Genomic DNA, 20,244 nt, shown 5'->3' on the forward strand with positions numbered 1-20,244 from the left:
TTTATAATAATAACAAGAAAAGAAGATTTATCAAAGAGTTTGCCACACTGCCACCAATACCTACATGATTCTGTTGTGGATGCTAAAAATGCACAAGAAGCTGATGAAAGAAGCAGAAAGAAACACTTGTGCAGGTTCAAGTGGCCCAGATAAGAGCCTCAAGTGTCTTCCATCATACTGTAATTAACTGTTGTCAAAGTGATTAATCATGTGTCTACAGGGGTGGAGTGCAGGAGGTTGCCGGCATTTGTTGAGTTGATTTTGAGGCAGACAGACAATGTGTTTGCACTTCAGTTACTGCTGAAAGTTAGAACTGCATCAAACATCCGGAAATACGTCTACTAGACTGAGACGGCAGCATTGTAACCTGCTGTATGTAAGACAACGTGCACGCTTTGATTTGAGTGACAGGAAGGAAGAAAAAGTACAAGAGTGATTTTCAAGCTTTTTGCTTTAAACTTGTACAAATAAAATAAAATATATTACTTATTATTGTCTCTGTGAGGTAAAGCTTGTGCTCCCCAAGCAGGTAGTGAGGCTTGATAGTGAGAGATGATACAGCACAATCATAAAGCTATGCATTTCTTTGTTGTTGTTATTTACTATAGGTGCTGAAAAAAGCCTGCCAAGTGCAACTAGCAGAAAATAAAAGTTCTTCAGGCAAAGATCAGACGTTTTCTGTAGACCTTAAAAAAAGCACCGTTTGATAATTATATAATTATGCCATCTTTTCAATATCAAGGACAAAAGAAACGTTGGAGTTTGCCCCCCACACCTTTCATAAAATTTGCTCTCCACCACAAAAAATGTGAAGCACAATGAAGTAAAGGTGAGTGGAATAATGTTGCTCCGGTAGAAATTCTGTCACTAGCAGATTTTTATATTACTCACGTTAACTGTGTTTTTTCTAAGCCTTTTTACGCCTGTCATCATTTCACTAAGCATTTGAAAAGAGGCCTGAAGAATAGCCAGTGGTTGGGTGCTGTGAGTGAGCACTACCGAAGGGCCAGAGGAGAACAAAGAGCCCACTGCCAATTTGATTATAATATCACACCTTTTCAGAGAGTTAATGTGGTGTCTCAGATGTCAGACCGCTCTCTTTCTCTAGATCTGTTCTCATCCTTTCCTCGCTTATCCCCATCATTTCTCTGTCTGTCTCTCTACCGCTCTGTTCTTCTCATCCTTTCTTTTCTCCCGGCTTTGTGGCCTTACTTGAGAGGCTTTGATAAAAAAATCCTTTCAAGGTAGAATGCGATGGCCTGAAATGTCATTCCCAGATCAGATGTTGCTGAAACGAGGCCCGTCATATCATTCGGTGCGCTCGACTTCATTAGTTCTTTGTTCGGTTTTACGTCAGCTTTCGTCGCCGCAATTGCTCAATGAAATCACCTGTGGGTTCCTAGTTTTTCTCCCACTTATGTTTTACAAAATAAATTATACTGTACGTAGAGAAGGAGACGGTGCCATTCTTCAAACGAATAAAGGAATTTCTCTCATTCTGGCGTCCATTCTTCTAATAGTTCAAGAGTTCAGCAGAGGTTTCATTTCTAAATAAAACTCAGCAGCTCTTGACAAAAATATATCTGCCTCAGTCAAACTGAACTAAAAATAAGACAAAACTGCTCATTAAACACTGAATTGTCTATTTAAAGACTCGTAGTAATTTATACAGCAGTTATTGTATAACCCTCTGACCACTGGTGGTGGTCAGAGGGCCCGGTGGCGCCAGTGTCCGGCAGCCTCGCCTCTGTCAGTGCGCCCCAGGGTGGCCATCACCAGTGTGTGAATGTGTGTGTGAATGTGTGTGTGAATGAGTGGATGACTGGATGTAGTGTGAAGCGCTTTGGGGTCCTTAGGGACTAGAAAAGCGCTATACAAATGCAGGCCATTTACCATTTATTGGTTTACAGGATATGATCCCATGATTTTATGTTGCAGTTTCCTACACATGAACTTCATTGTTATGTTCTTTCTATATGTGTTCGAGACTATAGGACTGCATGACAGAGACAGATACTTAATGATATGTAATGTACAAATAATATAAATCAGTCACAAAACGTGAGGAAATTGGCATTTGGTTCATTACTTGTAACAAGACTGTAGAATAGAGTAGAGTAGAATAGAGTAGAATAGACCTTTGTTAATCCCTTGGGGAGGTCCGATCAGGGAAATGATGGTTCTAGTAACACACTGCCATTCCTCCTTAAATACAAATGAGGAAAAACATACCAAGCAGATTCAAGTAGAAAATATGAGCTATTTGTGGGTTGAGCAGCAGAGTTGAGCATGTGGGTTGCACCCGTGAAAATTTAGCCAAATTGCTTATTCTGCTACTGACTCTGAGCTTCTGGTAGCACAGGTGCTGACAATCAGGTGGCTGATTGGTATCTTATTAGCAGCACCTGTGAGCAGCGGCCACTTGGTGTCTGCTCTAAGCATATAATCCCTGACTGATCCAGGTAGGGCCTGTGCCAAAGGGCACCTTCAAGCTGGTTCTCGGCAAAGCCAGTTGCAGCATTATTTGGAGTGAGCCGTAGTACCAGAAACAAATGGATGTGCCCAAGTTTCATATAACGGGCGACATTACATCAAAGAAATATTCAACCAAACACAAATGCCCTTATTTTTTATTACAATTAACCACACGGCGACTCGACTTTGTAAAGTGAAATACCCAGGGGAAAAGCAACTTTTTTGATGGACTATGGCAGCGTTGCTGCTCAGAAGTTTAATTGAGTGTTTCCAGACGGATTAACAAGAGGCTGAAAAATTAAGAAGCTAACTGAGAGGAGTATCTCAATCAGCATGCTGCCAGTGGAAGTTTTCTGACGCCTGGAGGGAAAATTCCCTTTCGCTGTAACTCTCGCCCAGAGTGAATGTGAACATCTTTTCTTGGCTAGATACTGCCAGGGAGTTTATAATTGAGTTGAGACTCAGGAAATACTCATTAAGACGTTGTCAGTCGCCAGAGGAGACCACGCTGAATGTGTTTAGACACCACTGAGACTGCAGGTATCCCAGAGCCTTGCTCTTCTCCAGCTGGAGGGCAAAAGTATACGTCTGTGCTCAGGTGTGGATGCGTGTGTGTGTTTTGAAACCAGCATGTGTGTATTCGCATGTGGTTGTGTGCGAGGGTTTAATAAACTCACAGGTTCACGGAGCACCATCTGCCTACTCGGCGTTCGATCGAACAGGAGCTGCTTGTGAGGGGCGGAGCTGGTTGTGAGGGGCGGAGCTGTCACCCACCATGTCTGACAAACTATTGATAGAAACACCTGTTGACTGTCTTGCCTTTGCATCCACAGTCTACCACGCAGCAGCTTCTTGAATGAATGGAGTTGATGTCTGGAGTCTGTACTGGCTTCTCGGCTGGTCATCTGCACACAAACCCACAGAGCATTCTCGTTCCCAACGCTCAACATACCGACCGTCTGTCACGGCCCGAGGCGTGACATAGTAACACCAGAGGTACCCTTGCACGTCCTTATGAGACGCTCTGGATTGTTAAAAGCTTTGCAGCTTTCTAATGTAGCCCTAACCTTAGCCTTAACCTGACATTCATAGAACCCGCTCTTACGCCTCGGACCACGTAACAAACAGACGATTTGTCACATAGCGTCGGCATGTTACGTGTTGGGATGAGAACGTGTCGAAACCCAATATAAAAACAGCCTTTTGGGTTAATTTAGCATTTACATGTTTTATTTTTAATGTTTTAGAGTAAAGTACGTAGTCATCCCAGACATTTAAATGTTCAACACTGAACATTGTTTTTAAAATCAATACAAGTTTGAAACAAAAACGTGTTTTTCACTCTGTCTGATGTAGGAAATGTGGGAAATATGGCACTGATAAGAATTAATAAGCATCACTAATCAAAAATACGTGTTGTCTTTATGGGAAAAATTAGCATAAGGCAGAAATAACCATGTAAATGATCCTGTGATATAATCTAAGAGTGGAATCGGCTTAAAATTAAATAGATGGATGAAGTTTATTAAGCATGTGACAGTTAACACCTCCAGTGGAGCAAAAACACTGCAGCGAATAAGTAAATGTTGGCTTCACCAGCCCCTTCTCCCTGCTATTCATACACTGCAGTTAACATTTCTATTAGACGCTATTTCAATGATTTATTGTTGCTGCTCTGATCATTACGAGTGTCACTCCCCCTCGCTTTATCTATAAGCTATATTTCTCCAAGTATTGTATAGATTGAAGATGCTGGCAGGTCACAAATGGATTAAATGTCTTATTCTGGTTTATTTTCAGGAGGTCTGCTTTATAACCAAGGCCACAGCCATCTCGCTAGCTTGTGAAGGACTTAATTAGAGTTTTAAGGCTGAATTAAAGTGCATTCAGTTTGGGGTTTAATCATCGACTCATTCTTTAAACTACAACATCTAATCAACAAAAATAGCCAGAAAGGCTGGAGAGGAGATTCTAAAAGAAAGGCAATACTTCAAACACAGTGTGAAGTATAATTTCACTAATCAGAGGGACAAAAATAGTCTTTTCACGAAGTCCGACGGCTGAGAGCACGGTGGAGGATGCTTGAAAAAACATAATGTGTGCTCTTGACCTTTCATTAGAGATGCAGCGAGCGTTTACTGGAGCTTTAACACTTGTGTTCGAGCAGGAAGGTGCATATAAAGGACCTCACAGTGATGTTAAAATTGTTAGCAACTTAAATGGCTCCTCGTTAACCTCATGGTGTTATTACTCATAGTTCCTTGAATATTCAGGTCGCTATAGATTGTCAACAACATTCTTACATCTTCTGCATACTTCTGAACATTTTTCTGTCTCACTGTGTCTTTTCTTTCCAGACCCTGCCAACCACAACATACGAGTTAGAGATCATGGCCAAGGACATGGCAGGAAGTGAGGTGGGCCTAACAGGAACAACCACCGCCACCATTACCATAACAGATAAGAACGACCATGCCCCAGAGTTCACACATCCGCTGGTGAGAAACTTCCCTTTTTCGCTCTCTGCTTTTTCTTAATACTCGCTTAGGTTGTTTTTGTCTGCTATGTGAGGTCACTTGTCTCCTGCCTGCAGTTTCCCACCAGAAAAGTCAGAGATTACTGTGGCTAATAAAGGAACTGCGTCTTTAAGAAGTTAGGACATCATAGTACAGATACATCCCAGTGGCATCTCGCTCTGTTATGGAGACAATAAGTTATGACAATAACTGTGACACGTCAAATATAAACATTCAAACAACACCTTTTCAAAGTGAAGTAATAGATTACTGCATATATTTGTGCTCAGGGGAATTAACTGTACAACAGTCAGAATAATGCATATTTAGTTATATGGTGTGAAAACAGAATTTGCTTTCCTTTTCAAGTATTTGTGATCTGAAACGTTAGAGTGTTGACAGTAAGGCTGTTGTAATACCACAATTTAAAAAACACCCAGGAAAATACTGATGCTTGATATTGTTTTGAGCGCCAAGAAGCTAAACTTAAATATTATTATGTCTTTATAAGCTTATTGGTTCTCTGAAGTTGGGCCTCCACGGTAGTCCCAGTTTCTCATGTGAACCCTTGGGTGCTTTAGACATGCATAAACACATCGTAGACCTAGTTGAACCTGATACACTGACGGCCAGAATGAACAACATAAACCAGCTGCATCATACATCGTCTTATTTTTTGATATTTTCAATTTTGCATTCAGTAAAATTGTGCTTCTTCTTTGCTGTTTTTCCGTGTTTTGTGCCCTGTGGCAGAGACTGAGCCTGAACTCTTGGTAATGTAGTAATCAAGGTTTTTTAAGGCAATGGTTTATGCAGAGTTGCCCTTTGCAATGACTTGACAGATGGACTTTGTTTATGGAGACATACACTGGTGCTACACTCAGTTGCTTCTACACATACTTCATGTACATGTGTTTGTTCACCCAGCTCATGAACTTGTCTGAGTCAGTGTGACCTTTTGTTTTCTCATATGAAGATATTTCATCCTTCTCTTCAAAAGGTAAAGTTCAAGAAAACCCCGAACAGATGGCAGAAGGTGTGGGTGTGTGATGCAGGTGCAGAGGGCGCATAAGGAAAGCACTGAGCAGGAGGGGCAGCATTCCTTCTTTTGAATGAACTGGACTGTTGAGTTAAAAATCAGCAGAAAGTTAGTCAGGAAATAACATAAAACACATAAAATAACCGTAAAATCGTTCAACAGTCGGCGAGAGAGTGCCCTGTAGTACGCCCTCCACATGAATTTGTCATGAGTTGCCCCCTCGGTTGTTTTGCTGCCTTCGTGCCTCCCGTTCATCTCTGGAGCTGCAAAAACACGGAGAAAGAACGAGGTCCACTAGATAAAGACCCACCTTCCACCTTAAGGTGCAGTTTCAACACTGAGTTGTGTGTTTTTTAATAGAAATGCCCACAGCTTTTGCCCGAACCAAACCTCCCGCAGCCCTCCCATGATGCATCGAGGTGTCAGGGGAGCTTGTAAGGGGCGCAGCTCAGACGTGAAATGTTACAGCTCGGAGGGCTCGGCAGGGCCACGCAGAGTGCACCGTGTCCGTGTCCCAGTTAATGTTCTCATTCCTCACTGGGAAGAGATATGTTTAATGCCACGGAGAAATTGAGCTTTTATAAAACAAGTGTTTGAGGACGTTAAGCTCCCTGTGTAAATCCTTTACCCTGCTCTCTCCCTGACCGCTTCTCAACCTGTCCATGAATCATCTACGACTCCTCGAATGAACGCCATCATATTGTGAGCGTGCGCTGGTGCTAAGCCTGTGTCAGCAGCTGCTCTCGAGCTTTCACCATATAAATTATTCAGCTAAATATTTAAGGCTTTTCATAGAACTTTGTGCAGGCCCTCCTTAAGAAGACTCTCGAGTTGTCTGTTTCTGGTGACACCCCCTCCTGTAGACCACGTGTAAGCTTCAAAAGCTCCTTTTCCAGCTTATGAGAACTCACACAGCGAATGAAAAGGTGAGTAAAAAAAGAGAATTTTACTCATAGACATAAGTAGAGGCAAGAAAAGGAGAAGAAATCACATTTTCAGGAGACGTTATGCTGTTATTATTCATTAAATGCACTGTTGCTGGATTTTTTTTGAGTTGACATTTTGTATGAATTCAGCAACATAATCCCCACGCAGGGAGCCTCTGTATTTTCTCAGACTTACCTACCACAGCTCTACGCAGAGAGACAACCATCAGAAAGTTTAGCTTCAGACCAGCACTCGTCTACTTGGATCAACCGAACAGAGACTGTTTTCCTTTTCCTCTGTAATTTGTAAAAAAGGCAGGTGAAAAGCCTTTTTTCTCAATTTACCGGTCGATCTACGTCCCTGCCCTCACCTATGGCCACGAGCTGTGAGATCGCGGATACAAGCGGCAGAAATGAGCTTCCTCCGAAGGGTGGCTGGCCTCTCCCTTAGAGATAGGGTGAGAAGTTCAGCCATCCGGGAGGGGCTCAGAGTAGAGCAGCTGCTGCTCCACATCGAAAGGAGCCAGCTGAGGTGGTTCGGGCATCTGATGAGGATGCCTCCTGGGCGCCTCCTGGGTGAGGTGTTCCAGGCATGTCCCACCGGGAGGAGGCCCCGGGGCAGACCCAGGACACGCTGGAGAGATTATATCTCTCGGCTGGCCTGGGAACGCCTTGGTGTTCCCCCGGATAAACTGGAGGAGGTGGCTGGGGAGAGGGAGGTCTGGGCCTCTCTGCTTAGGCTGCTGTCCCCGCGACCTGGCCTCAGATAAAGCGGATGAAGATGGATGGATGGATGGCAGGTGAAAAGAGCTTTCACTGGGTTCTGTGCAGGCCTAGGAAAAGCTAAGTACATGCATGGGAATGAATAAGATGAGGCCAAGTGCTGCTAATCAAATGCATTTTAACTGAGCAATTATCAGAGGAGGGGATGTCACAGCCCGTTTTCAGACTGTGCAGTGCTCAGAGAGCTTCAGAGCTCAGTTAGCATGTAAATGTTAACCTTCTCCCTGTAAAACAAGTGTGGCTTGTTTGGAAGGATATCCAGTAGAAATCACATGACTTTGGACATGCAAGACCAAAAGGGGAATATTTGTCCACAACGCACCACGCTTTGTGTGGCAAAACACAAAGAGAACACATCAGCACTCAGACATCGAATACCAGCTGTCGAGTGGTGGACGGGGATGATCTGGGCTTGTTTTTGTAGCAACAGGACCCGGGCACCTTGCAGTCATTCAGTCTACCATGGAAATCTATTCTAGAGCCAAATGTGAGGCCATCTGTGCGACAGCTAAAGCTTCAAGTCCGGACAAATGCTGTGGCACAACCTTAGGAGAGCTTCCCATAAACAAATAGCCACAAGTTTGATCAAATAAAGCTACGCCGAAAAGACGAGCGGGATCGAATAGCTTCACAATGATGTGAGAGATGATGTGAGAGATGATGTGAGAGATGATGTGAGAGAGCGATAAACTCATAGAAAACAATCACTTCAAGTTATTGATTTTAGTTGTGTAGTTAGTTTTTCACAGTACTCGTTCTGTTTCACTTACGCTTCACATAAACAAACAATGGAAATGAGCAAATATCACGTTTATGCTTTATGAAACAGGATAGAGGTCAGTTACTGTGTTCCTCACGATAGCTGTGATGCTACGAGCACGTACATCACAGCTGTAAAACTACAGCACTTGTATCTGGTACCTTGGCTATGACAGCCATTCAGGATATAATCCTTATTCATATCTGATGTCACATCTGAGGCTAAATCAAAATATAAATTAAATGCATTTAAATAGCACGATACTGTAGCTACTGTTGATAAATATCTTTTTTAGTGGATACAAAAACTATATTAAAACATGGCTCAGAACAGATTTTCATGTTATTTTAACACCGACACCAGACTTCTTCTAGTGCAGGAGATAATTGGAACAATCTTTCAAAAGTGGATAAAAGCACTGAAATGTGTGAATTTGTCGCTCTGGAGTCATGAATCTGAAAAACAAAATACTTTTAGACACTTGAATTTTCTTTTTTTTCCAACTTATGAAAAATGTATTTTACTCCCAAATCTAATCAGTGGATCGAAATTGGAGATTTTTCTCTTGAGTTGTTTCTGACTTTGTGGACGTCAGATTTACTACTTAAGAACGTCTTTATAGCTTCTTTTACTGGTTTTTAATGGAAACACCAGATAATTGCAAAGTGCATTTATTATTTAGGAATACTGAGAGGGGATTTAAAGTTACTTCCATGTTTTGCCACAAAATGAAAACAGGTCCAAGTCACAGCAGACGACTGTGCAGGTTGAGGCAGCATCCTTTTTATCACTTTGATAACACTTTGATAACTGTGATTCATATCACTATATTTGAGCTTCCACTGCCAATTAATTCCTGTGTGTTTAAGTGAATTTCATGTTTTCCCAGGATGCAACTTCACCTACAGGACGCACTGAATATGCTCACACAAAGACAGATGATCATTTACACTTACACCCGCAGTGTGAGCGTAAATGATTATCACTGTTATCATTTCATACAGTTTTAATTCAGATTCCTTGCTGCAGTCTCACTAATCCACTCGCCAACCCACCAGCCCCTCACGGAGCCCCACTACAAATCCTTAGCCAGCTTGAATAAGCAGCTTCCACGAGCTGTAGGTGAGAGCTGGGAAGGCAAACAGGCGTCCAACCAGGAGATGTGGCTAAACAAAAGTGCTACATAATAACACAAGTTGGCAAAATTTTAAGATTACTGAAAAAGTGCTGGCAATTTATGTACATTTTTTTTAAATCTTTAAAAATAATTTTCTTTGGAGAGTTGTACCCATTTTTAAAACAGGCCAGTGAGCTTTAATAAAAGGGAGTATTAGGGGTGCAACGATACGGTTCGATACTTTGGTGTCACGGGTCGATATTTTTTCAATACAAAAAAAAATGTTCATGCTTTTTTAATTTGTCATTTATTAAAATTATAAATATATATTTTAACTCAAAAGTACAGTTTTTAAATTTAATGTTGCTGAAACAACAAAGTAATAAAAAAATAAATCTATCTGATGGAGGAATCGCTCATCTTTGGAAAAGAGAGTTTATTACAGAGAAATGGCTCTTTCAAAATAAAAGCTCTACTATACGCTTCTTCTGGGCTATATTCTCAGCAGCATATTAAACATATCAGGTCCCCATAAGGAGAATCCTGTGCTAACGGCTGTCTAAATGACTCGGGTAAAGTTTGTAGCATGCGTGCTTGTTGTTTTTGTCTGCTTCCACTTGTCTTTGCACTAGGATGATGTCGGAGTAAATGTGCAGTCATACTCGTTGTGTTCCCACTAGTGCTGTCAGCGTTAATCTGAAATGACGTTAACGCCACAACACGGCAAATCTCCGTTAACGAGCTAACTGCGCTAACGCACTAGTTCCCACCCATGTAATTGAGCATTGCGTGGCACATCCAACATACTGTTTTACTTTAGTCCATGACTCGCTTACCTTCAGGGTCATACGTCACATGAAAACCAAAATAATTCCAAACGCCAGATCTGAATGAGGGTGGGGGAGGTTCAATTTGCCATGTTGCAAGGAGAGCTTAGCTTCTGTCTGCTAGCTTGCGCTGCGCTCAGTGAATCTGCGTTCGACTACTCCGCCTAGGCTGCACTGTCGAGCACAGATCCACTGAGCGCTCAACACAGACAGCATCGTCAGAAGGAAAGTTGATAAAATAAATTACAAATGTTGTATTGTTCGATACATATGCGTACCGAACCGAAAGCTCTGTATCGAACGGTTCAATATCGATACGAGTATCGTTGCACCCCTAGGGAGTATGTCTGTTCATTTTGGTTCTCTTTTGTTATCTGCTGCCCTGCTGCACGCTAGTAAGACAGGGGTGGACTCACAGATCTTTATGTATGGTTTCAGTCAAACGAGAGTACTGATAGCATCGATCATAAGTCAAAATGTAACTTCCACGTTTCTTTTCTTCTGAACTTTTTGTGATTAGTGCTTTAAAATATTAACAACAAAACTAAAGAATCTGAGGTTGCACTCCCTGCCCCGTTAAAAATGAATGAGATTCATTTTCAGGGGTAAGAAGCAGCTTATAGTTAACAGATAAGTGATCCTTAATGTTGCAATACAACCTGCCTGAAGAGTCACTGGTGCAACGCTGAAATATGAACATGGAGAGAATGCTTAAAACCTTCTTTATGAAAAATGGCAGAATTAGCTGCCAAACCGCCGTTACTTTTCTCCTTAGTAAGTTCTTTTTAAGGATGGATGATTCCGTATAATCAATCTGCCATTTTTAAAATCGGAAGCTGAGGTATTCCTCACTAGGAAATTTATTACATTTTCCTACTGAAGCTCCTTCTGTAGGGGAATGTGCTCTGGCCTGATTAATTTTATAGTGAGGGTCTAATCCGATTTTTATGAGGAGAAGAAACAAGAAGACAAAATTATGTAGTAACCCTTAGCTCTGTCGTCTGAAAGGCTCGACGTGCGTGCTCCTGTCACGAAGATGGATATTTCTCCTGATGAATTTTATCTCCCGGTCGCAGCTGGATTTTTATTATCTATATGCATTTACTCAAAGTCTCTGAGACTTTCTGCTATGCTGAACTTGATATTCCTCTGTCTTAATAACAGTACTGTTAAACCTTTCACAGCTGATGTTGCATTAGAGCAGACGCTGATGTAGTCGTGCACCTTTTGCCCTGCCCTGTTATTTGGTTCATCCTCCTGCACCAGTATCCCGATCTCTCCTCCACTCTGTTCCTTCTACACTTGCATTACTTGTCTCCCCTCCACTCTTCAGCAGCTCTGTTAATTCTGCACCATGTCTGACTGGTCCTATTCCCCTCCTGCTCCTCATACCGACACTGTGATGGACCTTATCTCTCCTGTCACTCACGCTCCTGACAGCCATTGCCCAGATTTATTTTCCCCCTCACTCAATTTTGCACTCTCTTTGCCTGCCTGTCTTTCTGTTTACTTCCCTTCTTCCATCCTTTCACTTTTTCCCCGCTCTCCGCTTTGCGATGACCACGAGAATATGCTCACCTGCAATCCGTCTGTCCCGCTGATAAAGACATTTGTGGTGATGAGCACAGCACCAGGCGTAGTGCGGCAGGGCCACGTCAGTGTTGTTCTGTCTTGGGGGATGGCTAACAGGTGTCATGGATTAGCTGAAAGCCTTGCATGATTGCTTCACTGGCTCTGAGCTACACACAGCACTTTACTCTGGGTGATGCTGAGGCGTAGCTGGCCTGAAATGGGACTGGATCGGTGTGCCGTATGACAAGTCGGAGGCATATTTCAAGGGAATATAGTACACGTGTATTTGTGAGTGTCCTCGTGCAGTTGTTAGACAGAAAGCAGCGTGAATGGATCAGGTTAGATTAACATCTTGGGTGAGAAATTCATAGAAAAACTTGAGCCTTTGTCTTCTGCGGCTTTCTTTATATGGTTGGAGTATTTTACTGCCATTCTTTGGCTTCACTTGGAGGCTCAATAGAAGGCTGATCTGAGTGATCGTGTTTCTTTTCTTTTTTTCTATTGATGAAACATAATTATCTCGAGTGATTCATCCAGAATAGCAGCGCCTGATAAAGAAGTGATTTCATATTTCTGCTAAAAACAAAACGCTGCTGTCCCTGCCCAGGGGACCCCAGAGTTTGTAGGCCTAAAGTTGGAAAGCAGCCTATTCAAAGTTCACCGACGATGAATCTAATGTTTGATTCTCGACTCTGATGAAACATGAACTCATTCTTTGAAACCATCAGTGCAGGAACCAAAACTGCATGTTGGATTTTGTCTTCAGTTTTGTCTTCTGCAGAAAAGGGTGGCTGTTAATAGATTGCATGTAATCAATTATATTTTAAAGGGAAAAACTATTTTCAGCTCAGGTCCAGTTTTTAAAAAATATGCCCATGTTTTTATGTATCAAAGTAGGTCGTCCTCTCAGGTTCAGCAGTTGCCTGATTTACCAAAAAAGAGCTGCAAAATGACTGTTTTTGGACGAGTTTATTGCATCAATGCATAAAGGGAAAAAACAAAACTTCTGCTTTTTATGAATCTGTTTTCTTAAGTAACTGGAAGTACTCTGCAATCATGATTCTGTCCATAAAAAGCAATAAATGATTTAAACTTTATGTAATCTTGAACCTTTCCTGCAACTGCTGCTGTTTGGAATTTGCTGATTCACTTCTATGGACCTCAGGCTCGGGCTTTCTGCTGCTCTGCCCCCGTCTTCCTCTGAGATAAGAAACATCCCTTTCCTTCCTCTTTTTAAGTCCAGACTCAAAACTCACCTGTTCACACTAGCCTACTCCACATAAACTTTTCCATCCTGCTACTTTAATTTATTTAGTTGCTCTATGTTTTATCCTTATTATTTTGTAAATTGTTACGTCTGTTGTTGTTATTGCTTGTGTACAGTGTCCTTGAGTGTTTTGAAAAGCGCTTTCTTAAATAAAAATGTGTTACTAAGCTTGCAGACAGGAAACTGGCTGGAAAAGCTATAGGCTATTATGCAGAGACCAAATAAACAATAAGCTTCTCTTTAGCATATTTTGTAATTTTGCAAAATACCAATTAAAAAAAATTATCTGCAAACTCATGTAAAACATCTGTGTTGTTCTCTGATAATCATCTTGTTGCGTCCTGACTAAGCTGAAAATGAGCATGTCGACAGTGATGTCCTGTTTCCATCACAGCCAATCAGAGGCTGGGCTGATAAAGACTAGTGCAGAGTCATTTGACCTGGGAATAAAAGCAAATTGTAGTCTTTCCCACTGAAGAAAAAGCCAGGCGTTACTTTATTAAAGCAGTTTTTTTTTTTTATCTCAATTGCACAGGGACTCTAGAAACTGATTTAGCTGCAAAGTGCTAAATTGAACTATGGAGGTTTTACAGGAGAGCACACAAGTGAACTGCAGCACAAAGTTGGAACTGTCAGATTGTTGTCAGAAAGTTAAAAACTTCTCAGTCTTCGGGCCATTCCAGATGGACGAGCCGGCGCTCAATCATACATCAGTTGCTACACTTGAATGGCTGACCTTGCTTCTGAGGCATATGGGTTTTTAATGCCTGCCTGTATCCTGGAATATTTTCGTTAACTAGCTTAATTGACAAATAGAGAATCTGAAAAGCTGCTTTGCTAAATGTCAGATTCATCAAAAATCTATCTCTGGAAGCAGCCTGCACACAAGCTGTAGAAATTTAATAAAGACACAGGTAAGCTCATTAACTCCCCAGGCACACTTACTGTATGCAGGATTAAAGCTGTGAGCAGTGTAAAAAGCAAGTGGAGAGGCTAGACGGAAAAGTATTCCATGCCTGGGTGTGGGATTGTGTGAGAAGATGAGCAATCACATGCACAATGGTAGCTTGTTGCAAATATTTGCAATGTCTACACCTCGTTCTGCTGAGAGCTAAGCTGCTTTCAAAAGCTGATAAAGGAAAAGCAAAATATGTGTGATTCTTGTCTAACTGAGGTTTCTTTCTAACCTCTATGTTTTATAGAGCCACCAAGGGGCGAAAGTAATGAGATGGCTTCATCCTTAATCAACTGAAAAGTCCTGAAAATGTTCATGATTTTTGGATTTCTCTGAGTCATATATTTTTCTTTCAGATGGTCTAAGAAACTGTCCAGTAAAAAGAAAAACCCACTAACTAACTTATCAAAAAGGCAAACATCAAACGGCTGTGTCGCAGTGTCTCCCTGCCGTGTCGTGGCAATGAAGCAAATGCTTCTCAGAGGCAAAATAGTCTCGTCTTGAGAGATTTAATGTGATGGGCTGCTGTTATGTGTGCTGCATGTCAGAGAAAATCTTTGGGGCAGCAGGGACGTGTCACAAAGTACTTTCCATTAGGACAAACGAACAGCTGCTCAGCTGCCTGTCAGTGTAGCCACAACTGCCATCTGTATTCATAACACTTTGTGACAGACATCCAGGAACAATGTAAGCTGATCTTCAGTCATGTCTGTTTGTGTGTGATTGTACATGCTGCAGTCTTAAATATATGGTTAACTGGAATCGCGCACATTTCTTCTTGTATTTCTCTGTTAGAGGACAGCAAAGATGGATCAATAATATTGATATAGGTAATGGTTTACAGTATTGCACTCAGTGCAGACTAGGGCTGCCACAAACGATTATTTTGATAGTCGACTAGTCACCGATTATTTTTGCGATTAGTCGACTAATCAGATCATCATCCACTGAACGTAAAACGTACAGCTTATTGCACCAGCAGCATCTGCTCTTATATAACTATCATTAGCTTACAGCTTTAAGTTTTTAAGGTCTGTGCTAACTAAAAATAAAGACAAGATGATAGTTTATTAAATTTTAATTAAATGTGCAGATTGTTTTAGTGGAGTTTAATAAACTCAGCCGATTTACTCAGGAACAAATAAAATACTGAAAACAGCCAAACAATAACATGTTTAAGTTATCTAAGTGACTCATATATCATGTTTAACCTGAGTAGCGAAAGGCGGCGGTGGGTTTGAAGACGATTTGCGGGGAGTCCGGTGTTCTCACGGCTCTAGTTAGCCTAGCCCCCGGCTCGCTAACGAGCTAGTGGGTAACAGACGTCTCCGAAAACGTCAGAGCGCTTTTGAAAATATGTGGTGTCCTGATAAACTGAGCAGATATTTGAGGTTTACACAGCTACATTCTCGCCTGAAAATATGTTAAACGTTTATTTTGTGACCCAGAAAGAATAATAAGAGTAATATTAAAACTAACTAGCTGCCGCCATTGTTGGAAACTGAGCTGGGCCGCGCTATGAATTCTGGGACACAGCTGCTTCTTCTTCTTCGGGGTTTAACGGCAGCTGGCATCCTTGTACATGCAGTGCTGCCATCTTCTGTTTCAGTCCGTTATTACACTCTTAAATCCTGCTATTATTCCTGCGTCTTTTGGATCTTACAAAGCTTCAAACGACGCGTCGACTATTAAATTAGTCGTCGACGATTTTGATAGTCGACGTAATCGTGACTAGTCAACTAATCGTGGCAGCCCTAGTGCAGACACATGTTTACATATTTCTACTGTTTTTGGTCCTGATGTGTTAGCACCATAGATCTGCACGAGGGCAGGGTTACTGGTTTGAAACAGGCAAAAACTGCCAGCTGCCAATGAAAGACAAATTAAAGGCAGTATAAGAAAAAGGAGGCTTTCTCTGTACTGGTGTTAATGAGGCAGAGCGCATTTAATGTTACTTGGTAAAGCTGACAGATGTGCATACTTTTCCAAGGCTTCACATACTCTGTCTCAGGCGTTTTGCCAGAAGTTAGGGTTTCTCTTGCACATCCATCTGTTGGAGAAGAGGTGGAATGAATGTTGTTGACAATGCTGAGATGAAGGTTTTGTGGTTCCATAAATCAACCAGCTGTTTGGCTTTGGCTTGGAGATGTTTGCTGCACGAGGTTAGACGTGCTCTTGAAATGAAGTTGAAAGAAAAACATTAATTTAATGATGAACAGTGTTTAGTTTTGCAGATATTTGACCGTAAAACAACGTGTTAAACAAATGTTCACAGCATTTTGACAAGGTGCATCTTTTTTCCTCCTTTTTAGCATCCTGAGGTACAATGTTCCGCTTAAACGCCATGATCTATGGCACATTGGCATGTTCAGTTTGCTCTGCAAATAGTTCAAATAAAGTACAGGCCCTACTTAATTCAGCCATCAGGCAAACCAAGAGCAGTCACAATACGTGCTTCTTCTGTTTGCAAAGTTTACTCTGTCATACAAGACCAAAGACACCAGTACAGCGATAATTGTACTTTAAAAGGAAAATAACGACGGATGTAAACAAAAGCTGGCATCGCAGTCATCAGGATGACGGCGCTGAAACTGTCAGCTGAAACTTGACGATATCAATTTGTTTATTTTTTCTTCTTATGCTGTTGTGCCTCAAATGACTATCACCCAATTATCTTCTGACAGCATGGCATTACCTAGAAGATTCATGGGCCAGATTATTGGAAAGTCAGACATAAAAAGAGATGGGAAGCAGAAAATCAATGGCAGCTTCTTTTTTTCTTGGACTCTTAAATGTCTGAAGTGAAGGGCTCTGATTTATGGTCACTGCCAACACTGACTGGTTGTCTATCTTTGCCTCTATCTGCATGTTTGAAGGTGTGTGTTTTCCTGCGTGTTGCTTATTAAGTCTCGGCGTGCATGTGTGTCCAGGTCGTCTTTTGTTCTCAGAGCCGCTGCTCTAATTGGATCTGTGTGTGGGTGTGGGAGTCTCAGATGCTACAGATAAAAACAAACTTGACTGCGATGCACTCTGACTGCTGTTGTCATTGCGCCCCCTGATCTTTCTCAGTGTGTTTAAGTTAGTTGAGGCCAGGTGTTCTGCCCAGTAGTTAGTCATTTCCTTATACTCTTGGTTGTTTTGTGCTCCAGTAGGAACTGGACTTTTTTCAGTGGTAAGGCCACGGCTCAGTGTCCACATCACACAGAATAACGTTTCTCCAAACCGCATGACTGCCTCACATGATTAAACCCCGTCTGACTGGCTATTGTCGGTGTGTGAGCTTCCGAGTGTGTCTCTGCCGTCCTAAATCTAGACGTGGATGACGGCCACGCGAATAACAAGCAGTTGTTTCTGATCACGGTGCCTTGTGTATTTCAGGTCAAGATTTTGTGAAACTGCTTACACCGCCTCAGGATTTCCCAGTAAAGCTAAAGCAATTTAAATTCCACCATCCCTCGCTTGTTTACGAGTGAGAATCGGGCCTTTTATGCCGACAACTCTCTCCTATTTGCCTTTGTAGCAGCTGTTGGCTCGCGGGACAAAAGGACCAAGAGTACACGTGTGAGAATTCACATTCTTAAGAACACTGTGTTTCGCTTCTGTGTGCCCTAAATGACTGTGAATGCTTCACAGTGTTTTTTTTAAACAGGCTTTGGATGAATAAAAAGGGAGAAAAGAAAGGAAAGAGAAAAAATCAATGTTGGTCTCTCTTCAGATAAATGCACGGAGCCCTGCAGTATAAGGCAGTAAGAGGGTAATCTGTGAAACAACAATACCACGGGCTGACAAGAGACACAGTAATCTAGGCTGGACCAGAACTATCCTTAAACAGAGTGTTCTGTGTCTGAAAGATTACAGTGTGAGCTCTGACACAATAATGATCCCGACACACGCACGCACACACACACACACACACACGCACGCACGCACACACACGCACACACGCACGCACACACACACACACACACACACACGCACGCACACTGGCAGAACTGCCTGCCTGCCCAGCACTTCTTCAAGGGTAACCCTGATCACAATGCAGTCTTTAGCAGGAAGCCCTCCTGGCAGCATCAATAAGAATCTGATTGAGGCCTGCTGCCAACATTGAGCCGTGAGGCAGGGAGTGACTGACACCGCAAAAATAAATGAGATGCGCTGTGGGGAATCGGCTCTGGAGACATAAATGGTGTTTATTGTGTTGCGTGTGCTGTGCATGCATTTGTGTCCCCGACGTGACCGCGTAGAATCTCCTCATCTGTTCTATTAACTCTTAATCACATGCTCTTCTTTTCTGTTCTGCCATTTTTTCAAATATATAACTGCGTAGACAAATTGATTTTAGTGTTGCACGGGCAATATAGATTCATACAGAGTAATGTAAACATAGTTCTGCAAGCAGCGAGGTACCACACATTTTGCACACAGGAAAGTAAACTCAGATGCATGTGCTCCATACTGCTGCCTGCAGTCCAACCTTTAACATCATGCAATATAAATTTGTCTACTGGACTGTGCAGGAATGCAAAATGTAAAACTCTGCAGAAACATCTTTTTTATGATTTCCTTGTGTGCAAATATGGAATAAGCGCTTTTTTTACTCAAATTAGAAACTGTATCAACTCGAGGATGTTAATTTGCCCTAATGTAGTCCACCTAAAGTAAATTTGTACCTGTTGGCTCAGTATGCAATAGCGCTGCCTCTGAAATTCATTTCACATTCAGTCTTTGAAGCCTTTACAGTTACATGAATCTACGCCTTCGTCTCTGGAATCGCGCTGATTTGTTCTGTTATATTTTCTAGATTCGGGTCTCCTCGGCCGGCCTCTCAGTAATCTCCACTTGTTTCTGTCTCCCCTCACAGTTTGAAGCTCACGTGTATGAGGGCTCAACGGGCGTTGTGGTCAACCTGACGGTAGATGACAGAGACGATCCGGCCACAGCAGCGTGGAGAGCCATGTACTCTATAATCAGTGGAGACCCGACGCAGAGCTTTGAGATTCAGACCAACCCGGACAACAATGAGGGGATGCTGTCGGTTGTCAAGGTAAAGCACTCTGTAAGAAACATTTGGATACGTTCATATATTCTCGTAGATAATATAATAATATAAGTCTTACATTTCTAATCGTTGTCTCCTCTTAGCCACTGAACTATGAGGCGTCTGAATTCCTCAGCCTGCTCATCAAAGTGGAGAACGAGGATCCTCTGGTTCCCGATGTTGGATATGGCCCGAGCTCCACAGCCACCGTCCACGTCAGAGTCGAGGACATCAACGAGGGCCCTGTGTTCTTCCCAGACCCCCTAATAGTCACCAGGATGGAAAACATCCCTGTGGGAAGCTTTGTGGCATCACTTAATGCTACAGATCCGGATATATTAGAGAAACAGAGTATTAGGTAAGCAGTTTTTAGACACACTTTTGTGGTAAAAGTGCAACAAAGTCAAAAAGAGACACAGCTGCAAACTGTGGATCATCTTGGGTAGAATAAATGATGCAAGTGAGGTGATCTGGCAGGGAAATAGTAATTCGCAGTTTCAGCCCGTAGATCATCACCTTCCAGCTGCTTTGACATCTCACTCCGTCAGTCCTCACCCGTCTGCCTGAGCCGTCGCGATCCCATCTTTGTATCGCCAAATACGTCCGATCTTCCCAGCGTTCCCGGTTAGTTCGTTTTATTTGTCTGCGTAAACAGATATACTGCCCGGATAATGTGCACTTTATTGGCACAGGCCAAACTGTTCTCCCCAGTCAAGTGAAAAGTCCCAGAATCAGACAGCTCATTAACTTTAACTCTGTTACCGAAGAAGCCCTCAAATATCACCATCATCATAACTGCAAGGCTATTAGTTGCACCGTGTGCCACAATAAAAATTATTCCTCTTGCTGCCAGAGGGAGTCCCATAGTTTGCTCTGTACTTACATTTTACAAGATAAAAAGTCATCGCTGCATTTATTGCCTTTCAGGCCTAATTTCGACTCGTGTTTCTGCACCTTTGCAGCTGCATG

General features: G+C 42.2%; 1 protein-coding gene across 2 annotated transcripts in view; it reads left to right on the top strand.

Annotated features, from left to right (window-relative positions):
• The window catches only part of LOC101486372 (cadherin 13, H-cadherin (heart)), a 212,847-nt gene that overhangs the window by 126,837 nt on the left and 65,766 nt on the right, over positions 1–20,244 (top strand). For both annotated transcript variants that reach the window (XM_014410718.3, XM_012923828.5), the window contains exons 4-6: positions 4,833–4,973; positions 19,099–19,281; positions 19,380–19,633. In XM_014410718.3, coding sequence (XP_014266204.2) covers positions 4,833–4,973; positions 19,099–19,281; positions 19,380–19,633 — 578 coding nt within the window. The remainder of the gene's footprint in view (positions 1–4,832; positions 4,974–19,098; positions 19,282–19,379; positions 19,634–20,244) is intronic.

Source organism: Maylandia zebra, linkage group LG7 (assembly GCF_041146795.1).
Source record: "Maylandia zebra isolate NMK-2024a linkage group LG7, Mzebra_GT3a, whole genome shotgun sequence".
NCBI lineage: Eukaryota > Metazoa > Chordata > Actinopteri > Cichliformes > Cichlidae > Maylandia > Maylandia zebra.